Source organism: Periophthalmus magnuspinnatus, chromosome 1, assembly GCF_009829125.3.
Source record: "Periophthalmus magnuspinnatus isolate fPerMag1 chromosome 1, fPerMag1.2.pri, whole genome shotgun sequence".
Taxonomy (NCBI): Eukaryota; Metazoa; Chordata; class Actinopteri; order Gobiiformes; family Gobiidae; genus Periophthalmus; species Periophthalmus magnuspinnatus.
In genome coordinates this window covers 33,095,293-33,123,154 of record NC_047126.1, presented here as the reverse complement: position 1 = coordinate 33,123,154, position 27,862 = coordinate 33,095,293, and the positions used below count along the sequence as shown (strand labels likewise).

The 27,862-nt window shown below is 42.8% G+C and overlaps 2 protein-coding genes and 1 pseudogene across 2 annotated transcripts in view; 1 reads left to right on the top strand and 2 right to left on the bottom strand.

Moving 5' to 3' along the window:
- The first annotated feature begins 414 nt into the window (after nucleotides 1–414).
- LOC117373127 (glycine receptor subunit beta-like) lies at nucleotides 415–26,479 on the top strand. Its single transcript, XM_055225218.1, has 12 exons — nucleotides 415–449; nucleotides 8,354–8,480; nucleotides 9,232–9,338; nucleotides 9,463–9,530; nucleotides 11,124–11,350; nucleotides 13,643–13,725; nucleotides 14,770–14,907; nucleotides 16,298–16,450; nucleotides 17,350–17,498; nucleotides 18,753–18,902; nucleotides 25,662–25,664; nucleotides 26,167–26,479. Exons 2-12 carry the CDS (start codon nucleotides 8,359–8,361, stop codon nucleotides 26,458–26,460), a joined length of 1,494 nt encoding a protein of 497 aa, XP_055081193.1. The 5' UTR covers nucleotides 415–449; nucleotides 8,354–8,358; the 3' UTR covers nucleotides 26,461–26,479.
- Nucleotides 956–7,326, bottom strand: LOC117370424 (trichohyalin-like; annotated as a pseudogene).
- The window catches only part of LOC117373264 (protein CutA homolog), a 109,153-nt gene continuing 102,790 nt past the window's right edge, over nucleotides 21,500–27,862 (bottom strand). Inside the window, exon 8 of the mRNA XM_033969215.2 lies at nucleotides 21,500–21,549. The gene's annotated coding sequence lies outside the window, so the exon portion shown is untranslated. The remainder of the gene's footprint in view (nucleotides 21,550–27,862) is intronic.

Below are 27,862 nucleotides of genomic sequence, written 5' to 3'. Positions count from 1 at the left end.
CTCCTTCTTTCTCCTCTCCTCTCTCCCTCCCTGCTTCTCTCTTACCCTCTCCCTCTTTCTCTCTCCTCTGTCCTTCTCTCCTCTCTTCCCTCTCCCTCCCCCTCCCCTCCTCTCTCCTCTATTTCTCTCCCTGCTTCTCACCCTCTACCCCCTTCTCTCTCCTCTGTCCTTCTCTCCTGCCCTTTCTCTCCCTCTCTCTTCCCTCCTCTCCCCCTCTTTCTCTCCCTCCCTCTCCCCCGCCCGCTCCTTGACAGTGTTTTATTGCCCTGTAGGCAGGAGCAGAGGCAGCACAACTTGGTGGAGGATGTGAGCGCGGCGCAGTGCAGATAGAGCGCGCGCGGAGAGGACAGCCGTGAGGACGCACGCGACAGGACGCACGCGAGGACGCACGCGAGGACGCACGCGGCTGCACAGGACAGGGTCTCCTCCAAGACACTTCCGTTCCGCAGGTAACGTTTTTGGACTAGCACGCACAGGGTTGGCACGGTCCTGTATGTGTGTGTGTGTGTGTGTGTGCGCGCGTGCCTGTGTGAATGTGCGTGAACCCGTCTGTGTCTGTGTGTGCGTGCGTGTGTGCGTGCGCGCGCACACGCGGGACTGTGATTGTGCTGTGTCAGACCGGTCCGGCGCGTGACCAAAGTTAGGCTCCGGTCCTGTGCCTGTGCGCAGCCCCGTTTGACCTGACTGTAGTCCCGGAGGATGAGTTACTCGGTCTCAGGTTGGTCTCCCCGTGTGTGTCCAGTGTATGTCCCGTGCACAGTTATCCCGGTACCTCACGCAGCTGCCCCCTGTGCTCCGGTAGAACGCGTTTGTCCTGTACACTCGCAGCAGTTCTCATATGTCACTGTCACTTTAGGCCAATCAGGAGAGAGCGTTAGTCTTACTGTAGCCTATCGTGTTGCAGAGGCTATGTAAGGAGCTTTTTACGATTTGGTGCATTGTTCAATCACTCAGGCTAATGCTGCGCCTGCCCCGGGACAGCCTGGCAGGAGCGTGGTAGCCGCTCTACAACCACAAACCCTACAGGACTGTGAGCCCGCGGGGATGGCACGAAATAAAAATGGATTTAAGACATGATATACTGTTGCTACCTCCTCAAAAACAGACCTGGAGTTGTGTTTTGTTTCATTCACACATGTTTGAGTAACACTTTATCATTAGTCTGTCTACATCTCCAAAGCTCAAAATGCTCTGTTCCACCTTGTGATGTCAGCAAGTGTCAGCTCTTTTAAGCTGGAGTTGTGTTTTGTTTCCTGGGCTGAAATCATCCAAATGTTTCTAGTGAATTGTATCAAGTTTAAAAGCACTTTCTGTATCACCACATGATGATATCACAAGGTGGAACAGAGTGTTTTGAGTTTAAGAGAAGAACTCAGCCTAAATATGCAGGTTTGTGTGTTAAACATGTGTGAATGAAACAAACCTGAGCTCCAGGTCTGTTTGTGATGAGGAAATAGCTTAATATGGGCCCTTTAAAATGCAGATTTATATTCTTTTGTTTTGAAATAATCAGGATGGACATTGGATTCTTTAGTTATTTCTTCAGAAAATATGACAAATGACCATTTCAGGATAATCATAAATAAAGTGTAAACAGGTCTTTGGTAGAAATGCTGACTCATGTGCGCTCTGAACATTCACATAGCCTAAATAAAAAAATACGTAAGAAGACAGGCGAGATGTGAACTGGTGAATGAATGGTTGGGGGGCGAGCACTAGGGCTGCGGCCAACAATTATGTCAGTGGTCGACTGGTCAAGTAATTCTGAGTTTAAAAAAAACAAAACATTTTGACACATGGTGACCGCCTCTCCGTCCTTCTCCCTTCTCTGCTTTCTCTCTTGTCTTCCTTCTCTCCCTCTTTCTCTCTTTTCCCCTCTCCTCCTTCTCTCTTCTCCCCCTCTCCTCTTTTTCTCTTCTCCCCCTCTGCTCTTTCTCTCTTTCCCCCTCTCTTCTTTCTCTCTGCTCCCCTCTCCTCTTTCTCTCTCTACCCCTGTCCTCTTTCTCTCGCGTCCTCCGCCTCTCCCATTCTTTCTTCTCCCTCTCCTCTTTCTCTTTCCTCTTCCGCCTGTCTCTCCTTCTCCCCCTCTCCTCTTTCTCTCTCCTCTTCCGCTTCTCTCTCCTTCTCTCTTCTTCCTCTGTCCTCTTCCATTTATCCCATTTTGTCTCTTCTCCCCCTCTCGTCTTTCTCTCTTTTCCCCTCTCCTCCTTCTCTCTTCTCCCCCTCTCCTCTTTCTCTCTTTTCCCCTCTCCTCTTTCTCTCTTCTCCCCCTCTCCTCTTTTTCTCTTCTCCCCCTCTCCTTTTTCTCTCTTCTCCCCCTCTCCTCTTTCTTTCTTTTCCCCTCTCCTCTTTCTCTCTTCTCCCCGTCCTCTTTCTCTCGCATCCTCCGCCTCTCCCTCTTTCTTTCTTCTCCCTCTCCTCTTTTCTCTTCCGCCTGTCTCTCCTTCTCCCCCTCTCCTCTTTCTCTCTCCTCTTCCGCTTCTCTCTCCTTCTCTCGTCTTCCTCTGTCCTCTTCCATTTATCCCTTTTTGTCTCTTCTCCCCCTCTCCTCTTTCTCTCTTTTCCCCTCTCCTCTTTCTCTCTTTTCCCCTCTCCTCCTTCTCTCTTTCCCCCTCTCCTCTTTCTCTCTTCTCACCCTCTCCTCTTTCTCTCTTTTCCCCTGTCCTCTTTCTCTCGCGTCCTCCGCCTCTCCCATTCTTTCTTCTCCCTCTCCTCTTTCTCTTTCCTCTTCCGCCTGTCTCTCCTTCTCCCCCTCTCCTCTTTCTCTCTCCTCTTCCACTTCTCTCTCCTTCTCTCTTCTTCCTCTGTCCTCTTCCATTTATCCCATTTTGTCTCTTCTCCCCCTCTCGTCTTTCTCTCTTTTCCCCTCTCCTCCTTGTCTCTTCTCCCCCTCTCCTCTTTCTCTCTTTTCCCCTCTCCTCTTTCTCTCTTCTCCCCCTCTCCTCTTTTTCTCTTCTCCCCCTCTCCTTTTTCTCTCTTCTCCCCCTCTCCTCTTTCTTTCTTTTCCCCTCTCCTCTTTCTCTCTTCTCCCCGTCCTCTTTCTCTCGCATCCTCCGCCTCTCCCTCTTTCTTTCTTCTCCCTCTCCTCTTTCTCTTTTCTCTTCCGCCTGTCTCTCCTTTTCCCCCTCTCCTCTTTCTCTCTCCTCTTCCGCTTCTCTCTCCTTCTCTCTTCTTCCTCTGTCCTCTTCCATTTATCCCTTTTTGTCTCTTCTCCCCCTCTCCTCTTTCTCTCTTTTCCCCTCTCCTCCTTCTCTCTTCTCCCCTTCTCCTCTTTCTCTCTTTTCCCCTCTCCTCTTTCTCTCTTCTCCCCCTCTCCTCTTTCTCTCTTTTCCCCTCTCCTCTTTCGCTCTCGCCCTCCACCTCTCCATCTTTCTTGCTTCTCCCCTCTCCTCTTTCTCTCTCCTTTTTCTCTCTCATCTTCTGCCTCACTCTTTCTCTCCCCCCATCCTCTTTCTCTCTCGTCTTCTGCCTCTCCCCCTTTCTCTCTTATCCGCCTCTCCTCTTCCGCCTCTCCTCTTCCGCCTCTTCTCTTCTGCCTCTCTCTCCTTCTCCTCTTTCTCTCTCCTCTTCCTTCTCTCCTTCTTTCTCTCTTCTCCCCCCTCCTCTTTCTCTTTCCTCTTCCGCTTCTCTCTTCTTCTCCTCTCTTCTTCCTCTGTCCTCTTCCGTCCCTCCCTTTTTGTCTCTCCTCCCCCTCTCCTCTTTCTCTTTTCCCCCCTCTCCTTTTTCTCTCTCCTCTTCCGCCTCTCTGTCCTTCTCTCTTCTCCCCTCTCCTCTTTCTCTCTCGTCTTCCTTCTCTCCCTCTTTCTCTCTTTTTCCCGCTCCTCTTTCTCTCTTTTCCCCCTCTCCTTTTCTCTCTTCTCCCCCTCTCCTTTTCTCTCTCCTCTTCTGCCTCTCCATCCTTCTCTTTTCTCCCCTCAACTCTTTCTCTCTCGTCTTCCTTCTCTCCCTCTTTCTCTCTTCTCCCCCTCTCCTCTTTCTCTCTCTTCTTCTGTCTTGCTCTCTTTCTCTCTTCCCCACTCACCTCTTTCTCTCTCATCTTCCCCCTCTGTCTTTCTCTCTTTTCTCCCCCTCTCCTCATTCTCTCTCCTCTTCTGCCTCTTCATCCTTCTCTCCTCTCCCTTCTCCTCTCCTCTTTCTCTCTCGTCTTCCGTCTCTCCCTCTTTCTATCTTCCCCCTCCTTTGCTTCCTCCTTCTCTCTTTTTTCCCCCTCTCCTCTCTCTCTCATCTTCCCCCCTCTCTTTCTCTCTTTTCTCCCCCTCTCCTCATTCTCTCTCCTCTTCTGCCTCTCCATACTTCTCTCTTCTCCCCTCTCCTTTCTCTCTTGTCTTGTGCCTCTCCCTCTTTCTATCTTCCCTCTCTCCTCTTTCTCTCTCATCTTCCTTCTCTCCCTCTTTCTCTCTTCTCCCCCTCTCCTCTTTCTCTCTCTACTTCTGTCTCGCTCTCTTTCTATCTTCCCCTTCTCCTCTTTCTATCTCATCTTCCTTCTCTCCTTCTTTCTCTATTCTCCCCCTCTCCTCTTTCTCTCTCCTCTTCTGCCTCTTTCTTTCTCTCTTCTCCCCTCTCCTCTTTCTCTCTTGTCTTCTGCCTCTCCCTCTTTCTATCTTCCCCGTCTCCTCTTTCTCCCTCTTTCTCTTTTCTTTTTCGTTTTCTGCTTCTTTCTCTCTCCTTTATTCCACCGTAAATCAAATCCTAATCGATGTTAAATCACATTCTATTGTCTAGAAAAATCGTTTTTTTCCCTCATAGTCATGGTATTGGTATCGAGAGTAAGTCTTGATTATCGAGTATCGAGTCTATTTCTTAGTATCAAAATTGAGTTTACATTTAAACATTGTTTTTGTGTTTTTGGACATTGTTTTTGTATTTTTGGACATTGTTTTTGTGTTTTTGGACATTGTTTTTGTATTTTTGGAAATGTTTTTGTGTTTTTGGACATTATTTTTGTGTTTTTGGACATTGTTTTTGTGTTTTTGTATTTTTGGACATTGTTTTTGTGTTTTTGTATTTTTGGACATTGTTTTTGTGTTTTTGGACATTGTTTTTGTATTTTTTGACATTGTTTTTGTGTTTTTGGACATTGTTTTTGTGTTTTTGGACATTGTTTTTGTGTTTTTGGACACTGTTTTTGTGTTTTTGGACATTGTTTTTGTGTTTTTTGACATTGTTTTTGTGTTTTGGACATTGTTTTTGTGTTTTTGGACATTGTTTTTGTGTTTTTGGACACTGTTTTTGTATTTTTGGACATTGTTTTTGTATTTTTGGACATTGTTTTTGTGTTTTTGGACATTGTTTTTATGTTTTTGGACATGTTTGTTTCATAATGCTCCTGTTTTTATGTGTCGTCCAGATTACAATGAACAGTTATTCAAAATCCAGCTTATAGCGATCTCCGTCTCTGTGTCATTGTCGCGAGCCCAAGGTTAGCTGGCGTGCTCTTTGGAGACACTTTAACGTCCCACCATCAGCAGCGTCCATAAAGAGCCTGTCCTCTGAACCCTCTGCACATTCATCATCATCATTTCCCCTCTCAGGCTCCCGGGACACCTTATAACCCTCTACGTGCACTGGCTCACATACTGCCGTTTTGCACCTGATGCCCTCTCACATGAATGTAACTGTAGTGGGCGATGTGAAGTGTCTTGCCCAGGGACACAGCTGTATGCCCTTCACGGAGGTTTGAACCCACAACTCTCACATTATGAAATGGAAAGATGGAAAGGGCTTGTGTGGAGGAGTTCAAGTATCTCGGGGTCTTGTTCACGAGTGAGGGAAGGATGGAGCGTGAGATTGACAGGCGGATCGGTGCAGCGTCTGCAGTGATGCGGTCGCTGTATCGGTCCGTTGTGGTGAAGAAGGAGCTGAGCTGGAAGACGAAGCTCTCAATTTACTGGTCAGTCTACGTTCCTACCCTCACCTATGGTCATGAGCTCTGGGTAATGACTGAAAGGACAAGATCGTGGATAAGTGGGATGTGCGGATGAGCGGATGAGTGCAGATGAGTTTCCTCCGCAGGGTGGCTGGGCGCACCCTTAGGGATAGGGTGAGGAGCTCAGTCACACAGGAGGAGCTCGGAGTAGAGCCGCTACTCCTACACGTCGAGAGGAGCCAGCTGAGGTGGCTCAGGCATCTGCTCAGGATGCCTTCTGGACGCCTTCCTAGGGAGGTGTTCTGGGCATGTCCCACCGGGAGGTGGCCCCGGGGAAGACCCAGGACACGCTGGAGGGACTATGTCTCTCGGCTGGCCTGGGAACGCCTTGGGGTCTCACTGGAGGAGCTGGAGGACGTGTCTGGGGTGTGGGAAGTCTGGGAGTCCCTGCTCAGATTGCTGCCCCCGGATAAGCGGAAGAAAATGGATGGATGGATGGAAAGAGCTTGTGTACCTTAAATCAGCTGATGTCACAGTGACATGACGTGACCACTGTGAGGAAGAGCCATAATGAGCAGTCCACACTGTCAGGGAGGAAAACAAACTAAAACTTGGTCTGAAAAAAATAATCTATTACAATAAATAAACGTGACACCAAATGAACTGGACAATTAGAAGATACTGGAACACTCCAGTCTGCAAAGGACCAAACCTCCTCGTCAAAGCCTGATTCCTCACATCTCATAGGATAAGCAGGGCTGGGCCTGGTCAGTACTTGGATGTGAGAGCGCCAGGAATTCCAGGGACCACAGGGGGGCGCCAGGGGCAACTCTGCCATCGTGTCCTTATGCAAGACACTTCAACCACATTGCCTAGTATGAAAGTGGTGTGTGTGTGTGTGTTGTTGGTGGTCAAAGGGGCTGATGCCCTCACAGCAGCCTCACTTCTGTCAGTCTGCCCCAGGGCAGCTATGGGTACAGCAGTAGTTTACCAACACCTAGTGTGGAGTGAATGAATAATGCACAGAATTGTAAAAGATACTTAAAGGATCAGTATGTGTCCTGCACTGTTACTGTTTTAAAAATGTACTACAATCACAACTGAACCTGGGTGATCAGGGCTTTAACCTGCAGATACAGACACATGTGCGTCTCATTCTCAGTATAGTACAGGCCTCCTGTGGAAGGGGCAGGGTCAGGGTAGAGGCTGCACTAGCACTGATCCATGATTGGCTGCAGGTGCTGGGGTTTAGGTGGTGACCATTCAGATCAGAGAGAATCCTCCACGTCACCTTCAGACCTCATACAGAACCTCACCTTCACACATGTAACATCAGAGGAGCTGTGAGTCTGTCTGACCAGCAGGGGGTGCTGCTTCACGAGGCTCAGAATGTAGGCCTTGAGAGACAAGGATGAAGTTATGGCTTTAGACTCTAAAGTTAGAGAATCCTGTGTCACCATAGCAACACATCAGGACACCCAGCACCTAGGTCACCCAGAGCTTAACGCTCAGAGCACCCAAAGCCTAACTCCACAGAGAGCCTAATCACCCTGGCACCCTACACCCTCTTACAATCAGAGCTCAGACCACATTACGCAGCTCCTTTTAACAAGGGGGAAGCTCTGCTGAAAACAGTTCAACTTCACATCAAGTGTGGACAAAATATGAATGAGTGTATTCACCATAATGACCTCACAGTGCTGTTCTCCTGGACCTCATGGCCTCCTCTTGTGTCGTGCAGTTTGTGACTTGTCCTTCACCCCTCACTCACCTCCTCTGTTCTAATGCCTGAACAGACTCTCCTAAATGTCAGTGAAGGGCCAAGTAAAATGATTCACTGACAACATATCGAAATGCTGATTGTTTAAGTCTTTATAACAAAAAATAAACAACCATTTTGAATTTACAGGGCACAAGTTATTTTGCTTCTTCATTAAAAACACTATGATTTGAGCTTCACAAAAAGTACAATTTATATAAGTAAGTATAAGTATATTCAATGTTTTTTCTTTCTTTATGTTTAGTAATACTTACATTTTATATACAAACAGAAGACATGGAATATATGTAGTAAGACGTATGGAATTCTGCAGCAAAGAAAACAAGCATTTTTATATTTTATATTCAAATCCTCAGAGTAAGTGAGCTCCATGATGGCGTCTCCTGGTTTGTGCCCTGTCAGTGTCAAATATGCCAAAAGTGCAAATCAGAGATCAAACTAAAGGGTGAAGGCTGTTTTTTGAGTTATTTTGAGTTTACTTTGCTGTGTCATCCATAGTTTTGATGCTTCAGTGAGAATCTTCAGTATAAGTAAAGAGGAACCATACATATAAAAGTGTCCAAACATTTGACTTGTCATTTATCTCTATATCTACATTTATAACATATTTGAATTGATCTGTTCGGTTTGTAATTTATCATGTTTTGAAGAGTTTCATAAAACAGCAGTCAGATCAGATCCTTGTCTCTGTGCCCTGTATGTTGAAGGCAAGATGGCTGCCAGGCACGTCTTGGTCCTCCTGCTGCTCGGGCTGTGCTGCACTGACCTGGCCTGGGCCAAAGAGGGCAAGTCTGCAAAGAAGGGCAAGAAGGGCAAGAAGGTGGTGTGTCCCGCGTAAGTACTTCATATTAATCTTATGATGTACTTACACTGATAACAATCACATCTTTGGGGTTGAATAATGGAACCACTTTATGAAGATATTGTGAAAAGGTCATTTGACTTTTGTTTATTTAAAATGACAGAAGACGTTCAACTTTGTGCCAGTTTTTGTTTCATGTGGCTAGGTCCAATAATTGCAGATATTATACAGAGATATTAACCATAAACCAGGACAACACATCTGCAATCTGACAGTTACACTGCAAACTCCACCACAGAGTCTAAACTGTTGTCCAGCTCTGTTTAAACTAGAGGGATTCTACAAAACCTTTTTAAGGTTTAATCATGTTCTAATGCCGTTACCTCCTCAAAAACATACTCGGAATTGTGTTTTGTTTCATTCGCACATGTTTGAGTAACACTTTATTATTACTACTACTATTATTATTTATTAGAAACACTCAAACAGAGGTTCAGCGCAGGAGAACTGGTCAGGTAGGGTCAGTAGATCCTGTGTCAGGGCAGCCCTCAGGACAGAAGTGTCTGTCCTCTGTCTCCTGCAGCATCACAGCAGCTCCAGGGTGAGCCAGGTGAGCTCTGAAGACATAGTAAAGTCTCTTCTAAGCCTCTTCTGCTTAGAAGAGACTTTCCTATGTCTCTTTGCTTTAGTCTTGTCTCACTCTGCTCTGTTACTTTGGTTTAGAAATGAGACAGGACATTCCCTCTGAAGTCTTTTCTCTCTTTCTCTCTCTCTCCTTCACAGTCAGTTGTCGCCTGAAGACATGGCCCACGTTCCAGCCAACTCCACTTCCAACATTCTGAACCGCCTGATGGTGACCTATGACCCCAGGATCAGGCCCAACTTCCAGGGTAGGCCACAAAGCCATCACCAGCTTCACTGTTAAACTCAATCCTTTTTTAGGTTTTAGAACACAGAGACAAGACTAAAACAGTCATGTAATGTGAATGTGCTCTGATTGTTTCACTCTGTCAGGAATCCCTGTGGAATCCAAAGTCAATATCTTCATCAACAGCTTCGGCTCCATCCAGGAGACCACCATGGTGAGTGTGAGGAGCACCTGGCATGTGAGCTCTTTGCTTCAGATCTCTGCAAGATTGTGCTGAAATATCCATAATACCTAGCCCTGCATATATCAAATACGAGGTAAACATGAATATACTGAATGACCATGTTATTCCATCAATGGATTTTTTCTTCCCTGATGGCACAGGCATATTCCAAGATGACAATGCCAGGAATCATCGGGCTCAAATTGTGACAGAGTGGTTCAGGAGCATGAGACATCATTTTCACACATAGATTGTCCACCACAGAGTCCAGACCTTAACCCCATTGAGAATCTTTGGGATGTGGTGGAGAAGGCTTTGTGCAGCGTCAGACTCTAACATCATCAATGCAAGAGGTGAAAAATTAACCCAACACTGGATGGAAATAAATCTTGTGACATTGCAGAAGCGAAATCGAAACAATGCCACAACAAATGTGTAATCAAAGCTAAAGGTGGAACAACCAAATATTAGAGTGTGTGACCTTTTTTTATTAGCCAGGCAGTATATAACTTTTACTGATAATAATTGTAAGGCTGATTTATTCTTAATTAACAAAAACTTCACATAAACATCATTTGTAGAGCAGATCCACTGACCCAGCATTTCCAGCTCCCACAGATGCCATTGTGTCCTTAGACACTTGAACGGTGAATGGTTCCTTGATGTAGAACGCTTCGAGTGCGTGGAAAAGCACTCTATAAAAATGTGAGCATTTACCAAATGTGACCAATACGACCATTATCTAATCAGAAAGCAGAATGAACCTTATATGAGTCTTTCATGTCTTGCCAGTTGGTTTAAACCTGAAATGCCTCTCTCTGATTTATAATGGTCACTACTTAAACTCCAGCACCTGCAGCCGATCATGAATCAGTGCTAGTGCAGCCTCTGCAGCTCTGGGAGTGAGTTCTAGAGGTTCTGAGCTTTCACATGAGGTATGATCTATCCATAAACTTAGAATAAGAATAACTTTTATGTGTCCTCTGCAAGTTTAGACACTGGCAACTCAGGTTCAAAAACAGTAAAAGTGCATTCTACATATACACTGCCAGGCCAAAAAAAAGGTCACCACCAAAACATTTTCACACATTTAATACAATATTTGGTTGTTCTGTTTTTAGCAAGATTTATTTCCATCCAGTGTTGCATTCATTTTTCACCTCTTGCATTGATGATGGTCGATTCTGACCGCTGCACGAAGCCTTCTCCAGCACATCCCAAAGATTCTCAATGGGGTTAAGGTCTGGACTCTGTGGTGGACAATCCATGTTTGAAAATGATATCTCATGTTCCTGAACCACTCTTTTACAATTTGAGCCCGATGAATCCTGGCATTGTCATCTTGGAATATGCCCGTGCCATCAGGGAAGAATAAATCCATTGATGGAATAACCTGGTCATTCAGTATATTCAGGTGTCAGCTGACCTCATTCTTTGAGCACAGACTGTTGCTGAACCTAGACCTGACCAACTGCAGCAACACCAACCTATTTGCTTAGTTAAATCCAGGTGGCAACTTTTTTTTTGGCCGGGCAGTGTAATTCATTTAAATCACAAATTAAAATGGTAATACCTTGTTGGCAGGACTACCGTGTGAATATATTCCTGCGTCAGCGCTGGAACGACCCGCGTCTCCGCCTGCCCACGGATTTCAAGAGCGACGCCCTCACAGTTGACCCCAAGATGTTCCAGTGTCTGTGGAAACCAGACCTGTTTTTTGCCAACGAGAAGAACGCTAACTTCCACGACGTCACCCAGGACAACATCCTACTCTTCATCTTCAGGAACGGGGATGTGCTCATCAGTATGAGGTAGACCTGCGAGGGTGAATAGGCCTGAGTGGATGAGAACAACTACAGTATGTGGATGAGTAGACCTTATGTAGATGAGTAGGCCTGATGTGGATGAGTAGGCCTGATGTAGATGAGTAGGCCTTATGTGGATGAGTAGACCTTATGTAAATGAGTAGGCCTGATGTGGATGAGTAGGCCTTATGTAGATGAGTAGGCCTTATGTGGATGAGTAGACCTGATGTGGATGAGAAGGCCTGATGTAGATGAGTAGGCCTGATGTGGATGAGTAGGTCTGATGTAGATGAGTAGGCTTGATGTGGATGAGTAGACCTTATGTAGATGAGTAGGCCTGATGTAGATGAGTAGGCCTTATGTGGATGAGTAGACCTTATGTAAATGAGTAGGCCTGGTGTGGATGAGTAGGCCTTATGTAGACGAGTAGGCCTTATGTGGATGAGTAGACCTTATGTAGATGAGTAGGCCTGGTGTGGATGAGTAGGCCTTATGTAGATGAGTAGGCCTTATGTGGATGAGTAGACCTTATGTAGATGAGTAGGCCTTATGTCGATGAGTAGACCTTATGCAAATGAGTAGGCCTGGTGTGGATGAGTAGGCCTTATGTAGATGAGTAGGCCTGATGTGGATGAGTAGACCTTATGTAGATGAGTAGGCCTTATGTGGATGAGTAGATCAATGTGGATGAGAAGGCCTGATGTAGATAAGTAGGCCTGATGTGGATGAGTAGGCCTTATGTAGATGAGTAGACCTGATGTGGATGAGCAGAACTGATGTAGATGAGTAGGCCTGATGTGGATGAGTAGGCCTTATGTGGATGAGCAGACCTTATGTAGATGAGTAGGCCCGATGTGGATGAGTAGACCTTATGTGGATGAGTAGGCCTGGGGTGGATGAGTAGGCCTTATGTGGATGAGTAGACCTTATGTAGATGTGTAGGCCTGATGTGGATGAGAAGGCCTTATGTGGATGAGAAGGCTTTATGTAGATGAGTAGGCCTTATGTGGATGAGCAGACCTTATGTAGATGTGTAAGCCTGATGTGGATGAGTAGGCCTGATGTGGATGAGAAGGCTTTATGTTGGTGAAAATGTCTTACGTGAATGTGTAGTCTTTATATGAATGAGTTGGTCTATGTGGATGAAAAGAGCAATGCAGATGAGTAGGCTTATGTGGATAAGAAGGCCTGCGTGGCAAAAAAGGCCTTATGGGGAATAAGTGGGCTTGTGTAGATGAGTTGGTCTTATGTGAGTGAGAAAGCATTATGTGAATGAGTAGGCCTGAGTTGATTAGTAGACCTCAGTGAATGCGTTGGCCTATGTGCATGAGAAGTCTTTATACAGATGAGTAGGCTTATGTGGATGAGTAGGCCTTGTGTGAACAAATAGGTTTGAGTGGGTGAGCAGACATTTGTGGATGAGAAGGCCAGTGTGAATGAGTAGGCCTGTGTGGAAGAGTAGACCTGTGTGGAGGGGTAGGCCTGTGTGAATGAGTAGACCTGTGTGGAGGGATAGGCCCATGTGGAGAAGGTGACCTGTGTGAAGGATTAGACCAGTATGGGTGAATAAGCCTATATGGAGGAGTAGGGCTGTGTGGAGGAGTAGGCTGGTGTGGAGGAGTAGGCCTGTGCGGAGTAGTAGAACCATGTGTGGAGGATTAGGCCTGTGTGGAGGAGTAGGCCTGTATGGAGGAGTAGGCCTGTGTGGATGGGCAGACTTATGTAGATGAGAAGGTCTATGTGAATGAGCTTATGATGATGTTTCATGAGGACATGAGTAGGCCTGAGAGAATGAGTAGACCTGAGAGGATGAGTAGGCCTGAGAGGATGAATAGGCCTGAGAGGATGAGTAGGCCTGAGAGAATGAGTAGGCCTGAGAGGATGAGTAGGCCTGAGAGGATGAATAGGCCTGAGAGGATGAGTAGGCCTGAGAGGATGAATAGGCCTGGGAGGATGAGTAGGTCTGAGAGGATGAGTAGGTCTATTAGGCTTATGTAGATGAAGAAGCCTGAGGAGGATGTTTGTATAAGTAAGCCTTTTCTTGTAACAGATGATATATTCAGTGTTCTAATCCTGCCTATATTCATCACAATGATTAGAAAAAGATGATGTATGTGTGTGTGTGTGTGTGCGTGTGTGTGTGTGTGTGTGTGTGTGTGTGTGTGTGTGTGGGGTGGGTGTGTGGGTGTGTGGGGGTGGGTGTGTGTGTGTGTGTGGGTGTGTGTGTGTGTGGGGGGGGGGTGGGGGTGTGGGGGTGTGTGTGTGGGTGTGTGGGGGTGGGGGTGTGTGTGTGTGCAGGTTGTCGGTGACACTGTCCTGTCCCCTGGACCTCACCCTGTTCCCCATGGACACACAGTTCTGCAAGATGCAACTGGAGAGCTGTGAGTAACTCAGAGGCACAACTACTATGTGATACTGAGAAGACAGAAAGAAACACAGACAGAGGGGGGGGGGGGGGGGGGGGGGGCAGAAAGAAAGACAGAGGAGAGAAGGAGAAAGCGAGGGGGGGTAGAGAGAGGAGAGAGAGATAGACAGAAAGACAGAGGAGAGAGGGGGGAGAGAGAGAAGGACAGGAGAGAGAGGAGTGAGAGAGACAGATGAGACAGTGAGAGAGAGTGAGAGGGAGAGGAGAAGAGAGAAGAATGACAGATGAGTGGAGAGAGAGATAGAGGAGAGAGGGGGAAAGAGAGAGGGAGAGGGGGAGAGAGAGAGGGAGAGGAGTGAGAGATTGAAAGACATATTAACAGAGGAGAGAGAGAGACAGAAAGACAGGAGAGAGGGAGAGAGAAAGAAAGATAGAGGGAGAGGAGAGAAGGAGTTAAAGGAGAAAGAAAAAGAGAAAGACAGAAGACAGAGAAAGGCAGAGGAGAGAGAGAAACAGAGAGAGGAGAGAAAGATGGAAAGACAGAGGAGAGAGTGAGAGACCTAGAGAGAGGGAGAGGAGAGAAGAGAGAGGAGAGAGAGATGGAAAGATAGATAAAGAGAGGAGAGACAGAGACAGAAAGACGAGTGAGAGGAAGAAACCAAGAGAGACAGAGAGAGAGAAAAAAAACTTTAAAGACACAAACAGAGGAGAGAGAGATGGAAAGACAGATAAAGACAAGGCTCATATTTGGGGAGTGGTCAGAGAGATGGGTGGGGAAACAGAGAAGAGGCAAAGAAGAGAGACAAAGGAGAAACAAGAAAAGAGGGAGCGATGAAGATGAGCAACAGAGGAGAGAGATATGGAAAGACACAAGGGAGAGATAGAAAAGAGACAGAAATACAAACTGGGGGAGGAAGGGAAGAAGAGAGGCAGAGGAGAGAAAGAGAGATAGAGACAGAAAAAGAGAAGGGAGGAAGGTATGAGACAGAGGAAAGACAGACACACGAATGGAGCTACAGTTCAGTGTCCCCAGAGTAAGGTGTGTCTGTGTGTGTCGCAGTCGGTTACACCACTCGAGAGCTGGTGTTCATGTGGCAGTCAGACCCAGTGCAGATGGACGAGATCTCCCTGCCTCAGTTTGACATCCGCCAAGAGGACATCAAGTACGGCAACTGCACCAAGTACTACCAGGGCACAGGTCAGTACTGCATCATGTACCGCACTAAGTACTCTGCCAAATACTGCACCAAGTGTGTGGGGTCCCCCAGGGGTCAATCCTGGGACCCCTGTTGTTCATTCTCTACATTTACATATGCAGCAATAATGTGTCCTACCACAACTCTGCAGATGACACTCAGATCTATGTCTCACTGGCAGCAGGTGAATATGGACCAGTGGATTCACTCACTGCATCCAACAGATCAGTGTGTGGATGCAAAACAACTTTCTCCAGATAAACTCAGACAAGACTCAAGTCATTATGTTTAGTCCACAGAAACATAGAGAAAGTGTCAGCAGTCACCTCCAGTCTCTCTCTCTAAAACCTTCAAATCAAGAAATTAGGGCAATAATGGACTTGTCAAATCAATAACATCTGCAGCTTTTTACCATCTAAAAACATTGCAAAACTTAAAGGTATACTGTCAAAACCAGACTTGGAGAGACTTATCCATGCAATTGTCTATAGTAGGTTAGACTACTCTAACAGCCTCTCCAAACAAGCCTTAAAACAGCTGCAGTACATCCAGAACGCTGCTGCTCGGGTCCTGATTAGAACCAGGAAGTACTTCACACCTGTGCTCAGGTCTCTGGCTCCTGTGGCTCAGAGAATAGACTGTAATGCAGCTCTGCTTGTGTCTCTCCATGGACCAGCACCAAAGAACATCTCCCAGATGTTAGAGTCACGATTAAACATGAGGAATCACCATTTCAGTTTTGTGCAACTAAAACCTGGAACAGTCTTCAAATGAGAGACAGGCCTCTACTTTGACAATGTTTAAATTCAGGCTCCAAATGGTTCTGTTTATCTGTGCATATGACTGAAAGGGTTTTATTCTGCACTTTTTCTCTTCTAATGTTAATTTTATGGGGATTATTTGTGATTATTTATGTTTTGATTAGTTGTATTGTGGTTTTAACGTCTTTCTTATTATGTAAAGCACTTTGAATTACTTTGCACACAAATTGTTTTATACTTGCCTTGCCAAGTTTATCACCAAGTACTACACTGTGTAAAGACTATCACAAGTACTGCTTCAAGTACTGCACCAAGCACTATCAGGGCACAGGTCAGTACTGCACCCTGGTAGTACACTGAGAACTAGCTGTGCACTGGTCAATACTGCAACAGGTACTACACCGAGTACCACACAACCTACGACCAGAGCACAGGTTAGTTCAGCACCAAGTACTACACTGCATATTCTCACCAAGTACTACACTGTGTACTACTAGGGCACAGGTCAGTGCTGCTTCAGGTACTATACACAGTACTGCACCTTGTACTTCCAGGGCACAGGTCAGTATTTTAGGTGGTTGCTCGTGGATGTTATGATGATGGTTCCTCACAGATCCTTGTGTTCCTGCAGGACATTACACATGTGTAGAGGTGATCTTCACACTTCGCCGGCAGGTGGGCTTCTACATGATGGGTGTGTACGCTCCCACACTACTCACAGTGGTCCTGTCCTGGCTCTCCTTTTGGATTAACCCGGATGCCTCGGCTGCCAGAGTGCCCTTGGGTCTGTAATGCACTATGTAGTTAATACGTGGGGTAAACGACTAAACAAAATAGGACCAAGGACAGTGAGGTGGGACCTACTTTAAAACATGTAGAGACCAGAGAACAAACACTTACATATTACAGTGGTGAGTTATGGTACAAACACAACATCTATTATAAAAAATTATATTTAAAAGAGAAATTTGTGTACGATCTTTATGTTGTCCTGCACATTGTTCAGTGTGTCTTCAGTGTTTTTTGTTGTTTCTACTACACACTTTAAGACTGTGTACCTGATTTTTCCCATGCATTTGAGCAAAATGTATCTTTATAAGCAGCTCTAGAGGTCAAATTACGTCAGATAATCTAATAATCTAGCTGTTGTTAGCTTTACCATCATGGAAAAACTCATCTCTGGTCTCTCAGCGCTTATAAACATTAGGATTAGGATGTTCAGAATGCATAAGGAAGTGAGGAATAACTTTGGACCACTGAAAACGCTTTAAAATTAACTAGTTCTGTTTTTCTTGTTTTTAAGCAGAAATGGGTAGAGTAGCAAAAAAAACTAGTAACGCTGCTTCAAAATAATATTATTCAAGTACATGTATAATGTAGTGGTTCAAGAAACTACTCAAGTAAGAAGAAAAAGGCATTTGGGAAAAGTACTACTCAAGTAAGAGTAACTTTAAGAGTAACTGTCAGTACATAACATCTGATTTGTAATTTGAAGTTAAATCTGTGTAATTCCTCAGTCATGCAGGTATGATGCATTGTAGAAGAAAAATTCAAAGATGTTCACTGGACAAAAAATTGGATAAGCAGTGAAACACAGTTGACAGATTTTTTATTTTATTTTATTTTATTTTTTACAATTTGAAGTTAATTTAATCCCCCTGCCCCCTCCTCTGGTGCACACAGGTATCCTCTCGGTGCTGTCCCTGTCCAGTGAGAGCATGTCTCTGGCTTCACAGCTGCCCAAAGTGTCCTACGTGAAGGCGCTGGACATCTGGCTCATCACCTGCCTCATGTTTGGCTTCCTGTCCCTGGTGGAGTTCGCTGTGGTGCAGGTACAGTTGTTTGTGGGTTTTATAAGGCCAACATCAAAATTACTACTGAATACTACTGAATATAGGGAGATACATTATAATTATAGACTGTATAAAGAAGTGGACATGATTCAATTCAATTCAGTTTATTTTTGTAAAGCCCAAAGCCACAGCAGCAGTCGCCTCTTTGGGCTGAACATGAGAATTGATTTAACCAACAGAAAGTTAGAGAATCAACAATAAAACAGAAACAGACAAGCAAATGAATCAACAGAAAATGGAGAAGTGTCCCAGAGCGCCCCCTGTCCTTAGACCCTCAGCAAGAAACATGAGTGAGACATTACCCATAGTGTTCAGCTCCAGTCAAATGAAGCTCATCGAGACTAGAGCAGTTACAGGGGCCAATTTGGAGTTAAGTCCCAGCTCCCACAGATGAATGCTGTTGTTGAATGCGTTGAAGGTGGAATATAAAAAGGTGGCATCTAAAATGTGAAATTAAAATCTTCCCTTTATTCAATTCTGGGTGTTTATTTATATATATATATATATATATATATATATATATATATATATATATATATATATATATATATATATATATATATATATATATATATATATATATATATATATATTTTTTTTTTTTTTTATTCCTACAAAACCATGTATTCTTACAGTGAGTGGGCTCACCTCTCCACAGATATAACTCCACGAAAATAGAGATTTTAGAGATTAAATGCCACACTGTGAAACATTCCTGGCAAAGCAATAAGAAGCAGGTGAAAGGTTACATGTTAAATCTTTCAGAATATTGTTGTGTAATGAGTGTAAGAAGAAGAGGTTTGGTGATTTATGGTTTTAAAGGTCCTGTATTCCACACCATGTTAGAATGTTCCCTCCTCAAAAACAGACCTTGTGTTTTGTTTCATTCACACATGTTTGACTAACACTTTATTATTAGTCTGTCTACATCTCCAAAGCTCAAAATACTCTGTTCCACCTTGTGATGTCATGAAGTGGTAGTTTTCAAGTTAACAGCTCCTTTTACCTTTAGTTCAGTGAAGATTAGCAAATCCAGGCCTAAAATCATCCAAATGATTCTAGTGAAGGTGTGTGGAGTTTAAAAACACAGTGGAGCACTTCCTGTATTACCACTTCATGACATCACAAGGTGGAACAGAGTGTTTTCAGTTTGAGAGAATATGGAGCCTTAAAAAATAATCGGTAGTGTATGCCTGTTTACTATCTTGTGTTGTGTTGCCTCTGTCTCTATAGGTCATTCTGAACAGTCCTAAGCTCATTGAAGAGGAGAAGGCCAAAATGGCAACCAAAGAAAAGGCTTTGAAAGAAAAAGAGGGAAAGAAAAACAGTAAGAACACGGTGAACGGAACCGGAGGAACGCCCATCCACGTCAACACCCTGCAGGTGAGTTCAATCTCATAACCTCATAACAGTGCTCAGGCATTATTTGTGATACTTTGCAGCTGATGTCATCAACCTTTCCTGGGGGTGTGAAGCTAACTAAAGGCACTGCTCCGTCTGAAGCTGTTACTCAAATTAGACATAAATCTGAGCTTTATTTTAACACAATTTCACCAAACAGAACTGACTTCGTTAGCACTACAACAGGTGGGCTGATTTGTGCTGTTAAACAAGTCTCTCACATAAAATCACATTCACAAACTAGCTAGCATCAGCCAACAGCTTTTCAGTTAGTCACTCTCACCATTTTCTCCTTCTAAATAGAACCATGAATGCTCGTATCGATCACAGGTTCCTGAAAGTGTTTAAATCCATTTTGTATTTTTTCTTAAGTTTTTTCTTCTTTCTTAAAACATTTGTGTCAGTGTTTGCTAATTTGTGCATTGAATCACCATGGTAGCTATATCATATACCCCACAAAAGAAAAAAAAAAAAAAACCCTCTTTAATACCCCACAGAAGTAAAATACCCCTTTTTAATACACCCCAAAAGTAAAATAAACCTCCTCTTTCATACACCACATAAGTAAAATAAACCCCCTCTTTAATACCCCACAGAAGTAAAATAAACCCCCTCTTTAATACCCCACAGAAGTAAAATAAATCCTCTTTAATACCCCACAGAAGTAAAATGAATCATCTTTAATACCCCACAGAAGTAAAATACCCCCTCTTTAATACCCCACAGAAGTAAAATATCCCCTCTTTAATACCCCACAGAAATAAACCTCCTCTTTAAGACTCCACAGAAGTAAAATACCCCCTCTTTAATACCCCACAGAAGTAAATTACCCCCTCTTTAATACACCACAGAAGTAAAATAAACCCTCTTTAATACCCCACAGAAGTAAAATACCTCCTCTTTAATACCTCATAGAAGTGAAATACATCCTCTTTAATACAACACAGAAGTAAAATACCCACTCTTTAAAACCCCACAGAAGTAAAATAAACCCTCTTTAATACCCCACAAAAGTAAAATAAACCCTCTTTAATACCCCACAGATGTAAAATACCTCCTCTTTAATACCCCACAGAAGTAAAATAAACCCTCTTTAATACCCCACAGAAGTAAAATAAACCTCCTCTTTCATACCCCACATAAGTAAAATAAACCCCGTCTTTAATACACCACAGAAGTCAAATAAACCCCCTCTTTAATACCCCACAGAAGTAAAATATCCCCTCTTTAATACCCCACAGAAGTAAAATAAACCTCCTCTTTAATACCCCACAGAAGTAAAATACCCCCTCTTTAATACACCACAGAAGTAAAATAAACTTCCTCTTTAATACCCCACAGAAGTAAAATACCCCCTCTTTAAAACCCCACAGAAGTAAAATAAACCCTCTTTAATACCCCACAAAAGTAAAATAAACCTCCTCTTTCATACCCCACATGAGTAAAATAAACCCCCTCTTTAATACACCACAGAAGTCAAATAAACCCCCTCTTTAATACCCCACAGAAGTAAAATATCCCCTCTTTAATACCCCACAGAAGTAAAATACCCCCTCTTTAAAACCCCACAGAAGTAAAATAAACCCTCTTTAATACCTCACAAAAGTAAAATAAACCCTCTTTAATACTCCACAGATGTAAAATACTTCCTCTTTAATACCCCACAGAAGTAAAATAAACCCTCTTTAATACCCCACAGAAGTAAAATAAACCTCCTCTTTAATACCCCACAGAAGTAAAATAAACCCTCTTTAAAACCCCATAGAAGTAAAAAACCTCATCTTTAATACCCCACAGAAGTAAAATAAACCCTCTTTAATACCCCACAGAATACCCCACAGAAGTAAAATACCCCCTCTTTAATACTCCACAGAAGTAAAATAAACCTCCTCTTTAATACTCCACAGAAGTAAAATACCCCCTCTTTAATACCCCAGAGAAGTAAAATACCCCCTCTTTAATACCCCACAGAAGTAAAATAAACCCCCTTTAATACCCCACAGAAGTAAAATAAACCCTCTTTAATACCCCACAGAAGTAAAAGAAACCCTCTTTAATACCCCACAGAAGTAAAATACCTACTCTTTAATACCCCACAGAAGTAAAATACCTCCTCTTTAATACCCCAAGGAAGTAAAATAAACCTCCTCTTTAATACCCCACAGAAGTAAAATAAACCCTCTTCAATACCCCACAGTAGTAAAATTAACCCTCTTTAATACCCCACAGACGTAAAATACCCCCTTTTTAATACCCTACGGAAGTAAAACAAACCCTCTTTATTACTCCACAGAAGTAAAATACCTCCTTTTTAATACCCCACAGAAGTAAAATACCCCCTCTTTACTACCCCACAGAAGTAAAATAAACCTCCTCTTTAATACCCCACAGAAGTAAAATAAACCTCCTCTTTAATACCCCACAGACAATAATAATAATAATAATAATGCCTTACACTTGTAATGCGCTTTACAGGCTTGTCAAAGCCTCTCAAAGTGCTACACTATAGTCATTATTCATTCATTTCCACACTTGGTGATGGTAAGCTACTATTGTAGCCACAGCTGCCCTGGGGAGACTGACGGAAGCGAGGCTGCCAATGTGCGCCATCGGCCCCTCCGACCACCACCTATCATTCACGCACACGCCACTTTTCATACTAATGTGGGTGAAGTGTCTTGCCTAAGGACACAACGACAGAACTTGGTCCGAGCGGGACTCGATCCTCCGACCTTAGGGTTGGGGGACCAACACACTAACCACTGAGCCACTGTTGCCCACAGACGTAAAATACCTCCTCTTTAATACCTCACAGAAGTAAAATAAACCCTCTTTAATAGCCCACAGAAGTAAAATGAACCCTCTTTAATACCCCACAGAAGTAAAATGAACCTCCTCTTTAATACCCCACAGAAGTAAAAAACCCTCTTTAAAACCCCATAGAAGTAAAATAAACCCTCTTTAATACCCCACATAAGTAAAATAAACCCTCTTTAATACCCCACAGAAGTAAAAGACCTCCTTTTTAATACCCCACAGAAGTAAAATAAACCCTCTTTAATACCCCACAGAAGTAAAATACCCCCTCTTTAATACACCACAGAAGTAAAAGACCTCCTTTTTAATACCCCACAGAAGTAAAATAAACCCTCTTTAATACCCCACAGAAGTAAAATACCCCCTCTTTAATACACCACAGAAGTAAAATAAACCTCCTCTTTAATACCCCACAGAAGTAAAATACCCCCTCTTTAAAACCCCACAGAAGTAAAATAAACCCTCTTTAATACCCCACAAAAGTAAAATAAACCCTCTTTAATACTCCACAGACGTAAAATACCTCCTCTTTAATACCCCACAGAAGTAAAATACCTCCTCTTTAATACCCCAAGGACGTAAAATAAACCTCCTCTTTAATACCCCACAGAAATAAAATAAACCCTCTTTAATACCCCACAGAAGTAAAATAAACCCTCTTTAATACCCCACAGAAGTAAAATACCTCCTCTTTAATACCCCAAGGAAGTAAAATAAACCTCCTCTTTAATACCCCACAGAAGTAAAATACCCCCTCTTTAATACCCCACAGAAGTAAAATAAACCTCCTCTTTAATACCCCACAGAAGTAAAATACCCCCTCTTTAATACCCCACAGAAGTAAAATACCCCCTCTTTAATACACCACCGAAGTAAATTACCCCCTCTTTAATACCCCACAGAAGTAAAATAAACCTCCTCTTTAGTACCCCATAGAAGTAAAATAAACCTCCTCTTTAATATCCCACAGAAGTAAAATAAACCTCCTCTTTAATACCCCACAGAAGTAAAATGAACCTCCTCTTTAATACCCCACAGAAGTAAAAAAAAACCCTCTTTAATACCCCACAAAAGTAAAACAAACCCTCTTTAATACCCCACAGACGTAAAATACCCCCTCTTTAATACCCCACAGAAGTAAAATAAACCCTCTTTAATACCCCACAGAAGTAAAATAAACCCTATTTAATACCCCACAGAAGTAAAATAAACCCTCTTTAATACCCCACAGAAGTAAAATGAACCTCCTTATTAATACCCCACAGAAGTAAAATGAACCTCCTCTTTAATACCCCACAGAAGTAAAAAAAAACCTCTTTAAAACTCCATAGAAGTAAAATAAACCCTCTTTAATACCCCACATAAGTAAAATAAACCCTCTTTAATACCCCACAGAAGTAAAATAAACCCTCTTTAATACCCCACAGAAGTAAAATAAACCCTCTTTAATACCCCACAGAAGTAAAATACCCCCTCTTTAATACCCCACAAAAGTTAAATACCCCCTCTTTTATACATCACAGTATTAAAATTAACCCTCTTTAATACCCCACAGAAGTAAAATACCCCCTTTTTAATACCCCACAGAAGTAAAACACCCCCTCTTTAATGCCCCACAGAAGTAAAATAAACCCTATTTAATACCCCACAGAAGTAAAAGACCTCCTTTTTAATACCCCACAGAAGTAAAATAAACCCTCTTTAATACCCCACAGAAGTAAAATACCCCCTCTTTAATACCCCACAGAAGTAAAATAACCCCTCTTTAATACACCACAGAAGTAAAATACCCCCTCTTTAATACCCCACAGAAGTAAAATAAACCTCCTCTTTGATACCCCACAGAAGTAAAATACCGCCTCTTTATTACCCCACAAAAGTAAAATAAACTATCTTTAATACCCCACAAAAGTAAAATACCCCCTCTTTAAAACCCCATAGAAGTAAAATACGCCCTATTTAATACTCCACAGAAGTAAAATACCCCATCTTCAATACCCCACAGAAGTAAAATACCCCCTCTTTTATACCCCACAGAAGTAAAATTAACCCTCTTTAATACCCCACAGATGTAAAATACCCCCTTTTAATACCCCACAGAAGTAAAATAAACCCTCTTTAATACCCCACAGAAGTAAAATACCTCCTTTTTAATACCCCACAGAAGTAAAATAAACCCTCTTTAATACAGCACAGAAGTAAAATAAACCCTCTTTATAACCCCACAGAAGCAAAATAAACCTTCTTTAATACCCCACAGAAGTAAAATAAACCCTCTTTAATACCCCACAGAAGTAAAATACCCCCTCTTTAATACCCCACAGAAGTAAGATAAACCTCCTCTTTATTATCCCACAGAAGTAAAATAAACCTCCTCTTTAATACCCCACAGAATTAAAATAAACCTCCTCTTTAATACCCCACAGAAGTAAAATAAACCCTCTTTAATACCCCACAGAAGTAAAATAAACCCTCTTTAATACCCAACAGAAGTAAAATACCTCCTCTTTAATACCTCGTAGAAGTGAAGTACCCCCTCTTTAATACTCCACAGAAGCAAAATACCCCCTCTTTAATACCCCAGAGAAGTAAAATACCCCATCTTTAATACCCCAGAGAAGTAAAATACCCCCTCTTTAATACTCCACAGAAGCAAAATACCCCCTGTTTAATACCCCAGAGAAGTAAAATAAACCCTCTTTAATACCCCACAGAAGTAAAATAAACCCTCTTTAATACCCCACAGAAGTAAAATACACCCTCTTTAATACCCCACAGAAGTAAAATAAACCTTCTCTTTAATATCCCACAGAAGTAAAATAAACCTCCTCTTTAATACCCCACAGAAGTAAAATAAACCTCCTCTTTAATACCCCACATAAGTAAAATAAACCCCAATTAATACCCTACAGAAGTAAAATACTGCCTCTTTAACATAGCAGACAAAAACAATGAAACGTATAGTAGTGCACAGGGGAGTACTGTAGTTTATCATTACTGCTGAACTTTTTTACTTCATGCAGTTATGAAACCAGTGATAAAGACTATTAATTACATTCTCTGCAAAACCCTGTGCCACTGCTAGTTTCAGCAGTTTATACTTGACATCCAAGCTGAACGTGGTGTATCACAACGATGTAAGATGGCTCAGTCGGGGATATGTGCTTCAGCCCTTCTACTGTCTTAGGGAGGAAATCACACAATTCTTGGCAGAAAAGGGGCAACCGATGGCAAAATGATCTGATCCTGCTTGGCAGGTTGATTTTGGATTGTTAGTTGATATAATAGGACATCTGAACACGCTTAACACAAGTCTTCAGGGGTAAAATGCAGCGGTAAGCAGACATGCAGCAGACATTTCATCTCTGGATCAGGAGTTCAGAGAGCGCTTTCAGGATTTTGCAGCAATTGAAAAGGAAATCACACTTATTTCGTCTCCTTTTTTTGTGGACCCTGTTAACACCACAGGACGCCTGCAGCTGGAGCTTATTGAGCTGCAGTGTGAAGCCGAGTGTCGCAGTTGGCACCAACAACTCCCACTTGCTGACTTTTATCACCAACTGGATAAAGACAGGTTTAATGAAATTCAAACATTACTAAGAAAATGCTGAGTTTGTTTTGTTCGACATATTTGTGTGAGAAAACACACGAGTCCAGATCTCAGTTTCACCTTCACATTAGTGCAGGCAAGTTATTTATTATCCTTTTGAGGTTAATGGATTCTAAAATCTGAGTGAATTTATTGTGATTGTCAAAACCACAGTTTAAATGTTCACTTTTTCACATTTATAATCTGTGTATCATTGATTTTGTTTCTGAAAGGTGAAAGCCAAAGAATGATCAGGCCAAATTATCACGTCACCAAATTTGGCCCTCTTTGAAAAAAGTTTGGACACCCCTGATTTAAAACACTCAAAACAGAAGCAGGTGTGATTATAAATGTTTATCACCAGATTATTAAAGTGTATTTGTGGAACCAAACCAAATGCTTTTTTTCCACATTTCAGTTCTGGAGCGGCCAGTTTTTAGACCTAGACAATCATTAGATCTTGTATTAAAAGTTCCCATATCAAAGTTCAACAAACAAGTGAGATATTGAGTCAGTTTATCGCCATATAAATACATTTCATACAGTGTTGTTCTTCTGACAGAGCGATGGCCAACCTACTTTTTCATAGAGTGCACAGTGATGGGTTTAAATTCACCTGTTATGAAATGAAGGGCTGAGTAAAGAGTGGATCTAAAGGTTTCAAAGTAAAGGCTGAAGTCTGCATGTTTATTGTATCTCCTTAATCCAGAACAGAAGGAAAGATTCATTATGATACGTTTAGTTCATAAGAAGCACAGTGATAATGTGTGATCCAAATGTTGGGATGAAAATGAGAGAAGGATGAGAATATGAAGTTCTGATCTCCTGTCTGTTTTCCAGGTGGCAGAAAAGCCTTGTAAGAAAGTATGCACGTCCAAGTCGGATCTGCGGTCCAACGACTTCAGCATTGTGGGCTCTTTACCGCGCGACTTTGAGCTCTCCAACTTTGACTGTTACGGCAAACCCATCGAAGTAGCAGGAGGCCTCAAGTCTCAGAAGAAAGCCAACAAGAAACCGCCCCCTCCCAAACCCGTCATCCCCGCAGCAGCAAAACGCATCGACCTCTACGCACGTGCTCTCTTCCCCTTCTCCTTCCTCTTCTTCAATGTGGTCTACTGGTCCATCTATCTATGACCGCTCAAGCTACGGTTAACGCTGGCATTTGTACAGTCATCCAATATTACATTGTGCATTTGATGAAATAGGTTGGGTTCATGCTGCAGAGTTTGACGAGGCTGACATTTGAGATGGAGTGCAGGGGTGAGGAAAATTCTACTGCGGCATGATTTTAGTTCCACACCACATTAAAGCAAGGTATATTACTTTAATTATATTCAAGGATCTCTATGTAACTACACTGCCTGGCCAAAAAAAAAAGTCGCCACTTGGATTTAACTAAGCAAATAGATACAAGCCTCCTGCAGTTGGTCAGGTCTAGGTTCAGCAGAATGAGGTCAGCTGACACCTGAATATACTGAATGACCAGGTTATTCCATCAATGGATTTTTTCTTCCCTGATGGTACGGGCATATTCCAAGATGATAATGCCAGGATTCATTGGGCTCAAATTGTGAAAGAGTGGTTCAGGAGCATGAGACATCATTTTCACACATGGATTGTCCACCACCACAGAGTCCAGATCTTAACTCCATTGAGAATCTTTGGGATGTGCTGGAGAAGGCTTTGTGCAGTGGTCAGACTCTACCAGCATCAATGCAAGAGGAGAAAAATGTATGCAACACTGAATGGAAATAAATCTTGTGACGTTGCAGAAGCGAAATCGAAACAATGCCACAGCAAAAGTGTGCTGTAATCAAAGGCGGAACAACCAAATATTAGAGTGTGTGACCTTTTTTTTTTTTGGTGGTGACTTTTTTTTTTGGCCCAGCAGTTTATTTTGGCACTTACTTATCTCTACAAAGAGGAGCAACAGTAGGTCAGTTGGTAGTTTTGGTGATTCAAATCCCATTCTCAACATAAATATCACTGGTTGAGGGGTCAGATCCACTCACCCACAGGTTGCTCTTGTTGTGTCCTTGGGCAAGACACTTAACCCACCTCACCCCCAGTGTCTGCGCACACTGGTGTGTGAATGGGTGAGTGGTTTCTTAATGTAAAGCGTTTTGACTGCCTCAAAGGTGGAACAAGTTACCATGTTATAACTTGATTGGGAATGTTCCATAGTATGGCATTAAACGTTTACCTCCATGCACTCAAGGAGGTGATGTCATTGGGCCAGTTAGAGGGTCAGAACCATAGAGGAGCGAACATGTTTTTAAAATTGTATTTTTGAGCAATAAATGCACCTGTAATCAAATACATTAAATATCATTTGGTTTTATGCCACACTGTGAAACATTAGAAGGAAGGCAATTCCAGCTCCATGGAAACAAGCAGGTGGCAAATCATCCACCAGAAAAGTTACATAGTGCACCTTTAAGAATATAAACTTGGATTTCCGCAGTATGGACACAATGATTATTAGTTCAGTCATGAGCTGGATGATTGAACTTATTTCATGACATTTATGACAGAA